Source organism: Coptis chinensis, chromosome 6, assembly GCF_015680905.1.
Source record: "Coptis chinensis isolate HL-2020 chromosome 6, ASM1568090v1, whole genome shotgun sequence".
In the NCBI taxonomy this organism is placed as follows: domain Eukaryota; kingdom Viridiplantae; phylum Streptophyta; class Magnoliopsida; order Ranunculales; family Ranunculaceae; genus Coptis; species Coptis chinensis.
Window position 1 is genome coordinate 46,719,838 of NC_141461.1, and position 6,118 is coordinate 46,725,955.

General features: G+C 43.7%; 1 protein-coding gene across 1 annotated transcript; it reads left to right on the plus strand.

The window, feature by feature from the left end:
- The first annotated feature begins 3,946 nt into the window (after positions 1 to 3,946).
- Positions 3,947 to 4,816, plus strand: LOC147493264 (uncharacterized). The gene has a single exon (XM_086567797.1). It carries the CDS (start codon positions 3,947 to 3,949, stop codon positions 4,814 to 4,816), a length of 870 nt encoding a protein of 289 aa, XP_086423923.1.
- The last annotated feature ends 1,302 nt before the right edge of the window (positions 4,817 to 6,118 follow it).

The following is a 6,118-nucleotide window of genomic DNA, read 5'->3' on the forward strand; positions in this document are numbered from 1 at the left end:
ACTCAAAATTCAACAGAGCACAACCCGCCCATCAGTCCATACCTTGAGCGCACCTTTGCACTCGACTCGTGGGCACCAAAATTTCCAGTTTTCCAAGGTTTGTTCCAGGATCCTTCGCAGCTATTCCAGCAAGTTTATTAGGGATGACTTTCCCTCGTATCATACCGGAACAGTCTTTTGAAGACTTATTCTAAAGTGACACCCATGGTGCGTGGTTTCGCGAAGTGATCATTCTAGCAGGATGGGAGCCACTATTGGTAAGTCCTGATGAGCTTTATTCTCCCGCACTTATATCTTATTTTTATGATAATTGTAAGTTCTTTGATAGACTAGATGGAGAACAAGTGTTCTCCATCACCATTAGGGATGAACCAATGGAAATTTCTAGGTTCTTGATAGCCTTTGTGCTTGGATTTGCTATGCTGGCCGAAATACAAGACTCATGGGCCTATTTGGTAGATAATATGTACATGTATAACTATGATGATTTGCATGAGCATTACAGGGCAGGAATCTTTAGGATTGAGGACTAAGGGGATTATAACGTCGCCCTTGGTAGCCTGTCCCTAAATATAGGCACCACCATATTATTCATCCTGATGAATATTCTAGGGGAGTGGCAGTTTACTTCTGTAAATAGTACCGCTGGTGACGTTTTCCTTGCTTTAGCTGAGGGACGTCACCGATATGACATTCCCCGAGTATTAGTGGCTAGTCTTAAGAGAGCCCAAAGCATGCGACATAAGTATCTTCTTATGCCTGTTTTGGTTTGCGATCATGCCTCGAGTTGTCTACCAGAATTATGTACCCAGTTCACGGATTGGAAAAAGGTTGAAGTCATGAGACCCACCAATTGGGTGGTTCGCTCATTTCGAGTAATGACTTGGCCGGGATGGCAGGTGCAACATCATTTGGTTGCTCCTTACACTCCATTAGACATAGTAACACTAGACAGGTTAGCACAAGTTGACGACACACAGCGGCAGGCTTGGCAAGTTATCATGGCATGGCAAGATGAGAAGGAACCTCATCTCTTTGAAGAGGGAAATGAGGAGGACAATGTTTAAATGGGAGTGCAGGTAAGTGTTACTTACAGTTAATGTCTGCTTATGTCCCAAGCAAATTTTTTTTCTCATTAACCTCATTACGGGTGGAACTCTTATAGAGTTGCGTTAGTTTTCTTTTCTATATTACTCTTTCTGTAATTTCGTTTTGAGGATGCTCTTCATTGATTGTATGTGACCAAAAATGGGGACCAACAAAAGGGGGGAACGTATGTGAGATAACTTAAGTCTCGCTTATGATCCAGTGCTCAAATATTTTGCCGCTTATAGTTAAAAAAAGTCAGGAGGAAAACATCTTATCGTCTCAACCTTCTCTTCCCTTCCTTTTCAGGTAAAATCCTTTGCTGCCTCACAGTGTAAGTTCTGAAAAGGTAAAGGAATTCTTCTCTTCCGGTCAAATCCTCCACTGAGAACAGTGTTGAGTTCGGAATAGAAGTTCTTATATATTTCTCCATTCTCCTTGTGCTGTTTCTTCTTGGGTAAAATCCTCTACTGCTAACAGTTTGAGTTCCAACAAGAATCATCAAAGAATGGACCTTTATGAATTTGAGTGTCCCTTCAAGGGTAACACGATAGGCCAAGATACTCCACAATCTGTTCAGGAAACGACCAGGGAAATGGAACCAAATGCTACAAACATAACGATGACAAAAAACAACAGCAAGAAAATCTCTTACGCAGAAGCAGCTCGTCAGCCCATACAACAACAGGTGGAAGTGCATGAGCTTCCAACCCCAGAGAAAATGGGTGACTATCCGGCTATTACAATACCGAGAAAGCGATGAGAAAGGTTTGCAATCTTGTAAATTTCGCCGGTGGGTCGTATTGATTTGCAGAAAGTACCTATTGAGAAAGTCGTGAGATCGCCAAAGAGAATCTGGAAGCCTACGGGGAGTGGTGATAACGCCCATTGGCAAAGGATATTTGTTCTTACGTTTCTCCAATGCTGCCGACGATTTAAACGGTGTGGGCAAAAGGAGCTTGGGACTTTGACAAAAGTCCCATGAGAATTAGCCGATGGACACCGAACTTTTGTCCGGATAGCCAGAGACAGTCTCATGCTCTAGTGTGGTTTCGATTTCCAGGACTGGGACAAGAATTCTGGGAACCGAAACTCTCATGTCCATTGCGAGGGATTGGATATCCAATGCAGATTGATGAAAACACGCTTTTAATCGGGGAATACGGGTATTATGCCAAAATTCGGTGGATGTGGATTTATCGGCTCCCATACGTCGGATATATGTCAAAACCAAGGCGGTGAAATTTTGGCAATCGGTGGAAATTGGGAAGCTGCCAAAGATGTGCACACACTGCAAGATTATCGGACATCTGGTTACCGAATGTAGGAAACTCAAAGGAGATATGCAAACTACTAGAGGGAAGGAAAACAAAGAGAAGGAAGTCATGATAGATTTAACACGGTGGTTGATCATCCAGGAGAGAAACCAAGAAGGAAAAGAGGCCGTGAAACGCGGACCAAGCCGGATCTAGTAAGCGGGGGGAGGCGTGGCGGCCAAAATCTGAGAACGTATGGCGGAGACTCTAACTCAAAATAGATTTGAGAATCTAGAGGTGGAGGAAGTCCATATCTTGGAGGAGCGAGGAGCATGGTATAGAGAAGAAGGTATGGGAATCTCTTGGATACAAACAAAGAAGGAGATACTGCTCAGGCAGTTGAGAAAGTCCAGAGAACCTCTTCGCTGGTCCAGATATGTGAAACACCTGTGAGGGAGGAGGATAACATGACGTTGGAGAAAACCCCAGAGGGTAATTGTAAGGCTCCTACAATCCCTATCGGAGGCAGGGGTTCACCCTCTCGAGGGAGTGATATATTTCCAGAGACTACACCTGCGAGGGAGGAAGAAATCATGTCTTTGGAGATAATCCCAGAGGGAAATAGTACGGTTCCTACCATCTCTATTGAAGGCAGTGGTTCACCTTTTCGAGGGATTGATATACCTCTAGAGAATAGATCGGCTGGGACTGCAGTCGAGCCAAGAGAGTATTTGAGTCCCACTGCCCAAAATAGCAGCCTAAGCACTTTGGAACTGGAAAATTCTCCGGGAAAGATGCTTGCAGACTCAGAAGCTGAAAAAATTCTAAAATACATAGGGGTTTTGAACTCTCAAGAGGAAGAGAAACCTCCGGACACAGAAACATCAACACCTTCCCGATGGGCAGATTTGATAGAGGAAGGGGAGATAGAGGAATCATTTCATATCGATGAGAACTCAAGGTCGGATTCTCGGGAAGGACAAGGACTATCTACCAACAGTGGAGTGAAACCACAGTGGCAACTACAACATCGACACCCCCTCCAGGTCCAGGTCAGAATTTGGAAAGAGGATGAACTAAAAGGGATATCTCTAGTTAGTCAATAAAGCTCCAATATTAGCGATGAGGTGCATCTTTTGGAATATTAGAGGAATCGGAAACGATAAATCACAAAATCGTTTAGCGAAGTTAATCAATAAATGGGAGCCAGATATTTTGGGCATAGCAGAACCGAAGATCAATCCTCAGGATATGCCTATGTCTTTTCTCCAATCACATGGGATGAGTACAAATTTTCTTTATAACTCAGGACGAAGTCAGATTCCAAACCTTTGGCTGTTTTGGAAGTCATCTATCAACCCTCCTAATCTTACGTGACCTTTGTTCCGCGGCAACATCTCACAGTGGAGGTGGAGGGGTCCATTATCACTATTATCCACGCTCATTGTATCAGTATACAGAGGAGACAGCTCTGGGCTGAACTTCAGCACATCAGTAATACTAATCTACCATGGCTCTTAATGGGGACTTCAATGCATACTTGAGCTGCTCTGAAAAACAAGGTGGTAACGCACCATCGCCGGGGGCAATGAGCGATTTCGTGAATGTGTGAGTACTTCTCTCACCTTATGGAAGTTCCGAAAGCAATGGGTTTCACCACACTTGGTGGAATAAGCAGTGGGCGATTTAAAATAGTGGGAAAGCTGGATAGAATGTTTTGTAATGCTATATGGAGCTCCAAATTCCCAGGATGGAACTATAAAGTGTGCAATAGAGTTTGTTCGGACCACTCTCCCTTAGTGGGACGCAGCATCGAGATTCCGAGGCCCAAGAACGTCCCTTTCAAATTCTTTAATATGTGGTGCTCTCACCCATCCTTCAGAGAGGTGGTACAACAGAGTTGGGAAGTTCCTATCCTAGGACACTCGATTTTTGCTCTAACCCAAAAATTGAAGAGGCTAAAAGGAGTTTTGAAGCAGTGGAACAGGGAAGTCTATGGAAACATCAAAACTAAGGTGGAATTGGAGTCAAGGATTCTAGAGCGGATGCAGGAACAGTTTGACCAAGGAAGTATGTCCGAGAGTTTCACCATGCAAATGCTTGATCAAGAAAACAAAGTGGAGGGGCTGTTAGAGCAAGAACAGAGTTTTTGGAGGCAGAAATCGAGATTGAAATGGGATAATGACTTTGATAGAAGTACCAAATACTTTCATGCACAAGCCAATCTCAAAAGAAGTAAATCAGTGATCACCGAGATGAGGAATAATGAAGGGATCACTATGGATTCTCAAGATGAGATTGGAGACTTCTTGATCAGGCACTATTCGGAGAAATTCAAAAGAGTCGAGCATGACATTGACTGGAATCTTATTCACTCTATGCCCCAGATTATCTCGGAAGCAGAGAATGTAGCGCTGACAGTACTACCAACAGCTCAAGAAATAAAGGCAGCAGTTTTTCTTGAATGCGGATAGTTCTCGGGGCGGATGGTTTCATCGGGTTTTTCTTCCCATCTTCTTTGGGACATAGTGGAATATGATGTAGTAAGGGCGATAAGCTATTTCTTCAGGAGGTCTAGTTTGCCCTTTGGTTTTAATTCTAACTTCATAGTCTTAATTCCAAAGGAAAGAAATGCAAATCAGGTGAGCAAATACAGACCGATATGCCTCTCAAATTTCGTCTACAAGGTGATCACGAAGATTCTGGCATCTAGATTAAGTCCTATAGCTGAACGGATCATCAGCAAGGAGTAGTATGGATTCATCCCGAATAGAAACTCACAGCAAGCCATTGGTTTAGCCTCGGAGTTAATCAATGAGCTGAAAGCACCCAGACGTGGAGGAAGCATAGCCATAAAGATTGATATTTCTCAAGCTTTCGACACTATGGACTGGGAATTCTTATGGGCTGTACTCCAGCAACTGGGATTCAGTGGGACATGGATACAGTGGATTAAAGGTGCTCTCACAACCAATTCTTTATCTATCATGCTAAATGGAGGCCCCCAAGGTCACTTTACAGCACAACGAGGTCTCAAGCAAGGTGACCCCCTCTCTCCCTTGTTATTTGCACTGGCTGAGGACTGCCTGAGCAGAAATATCAGCCATATGGTCAGGGAACAGAAGATTCTGCCGATGGTGGTGCATGCGAAATACTCTAGTCCGTCTCACCTTATGTTTGCGGATGATGTATTCATTTTCAGCAATGCAAACTCAAGAAGCATCAAGAATTTAGTTAAGATTTTGAACAGGTATCAGGAGTCCTCGGGGCAGCTCGTAAACAAGGACAAATGCAAGATCTTTCTCAGTCCTATGAACAATAGAAGAAAGAACCTTATCAAGGGGAGTCTGAACATGAATGAAGGTACCCTTCGAGAAAAATATCTAGGGGATCCTCTCATCAGTGGGAAAGTAACCAAGGCGGCTCTAACTCCTTTGATTGACAAAATCAGAACAAGAGCCTCAGGGTGGGCTGGGAAGATGCTATCATTCCAAGGAAGGGTAGTGCTAGCTAAGCATGTCCTTAACAGTATCCCTGTCCACAACATGGCCATGTACAAATGGCCAAAAGCGGTGGTAAAGGAATGTGAAACAATTATCAGGAACTTTATCTGGAGTGGCAACCTAGCGGAGAGGAAGGCTATCACCGTATCTTGGGAGAAATCATGCAAACCAACAGAGGAAGGAGGACTAGGAATAAGGAGGCTCAAAGATATCAATCTTTCCATGCTAATGAAACAAGCTTGGATTTTATTGACTGAAGAAGGAGATTGGCCA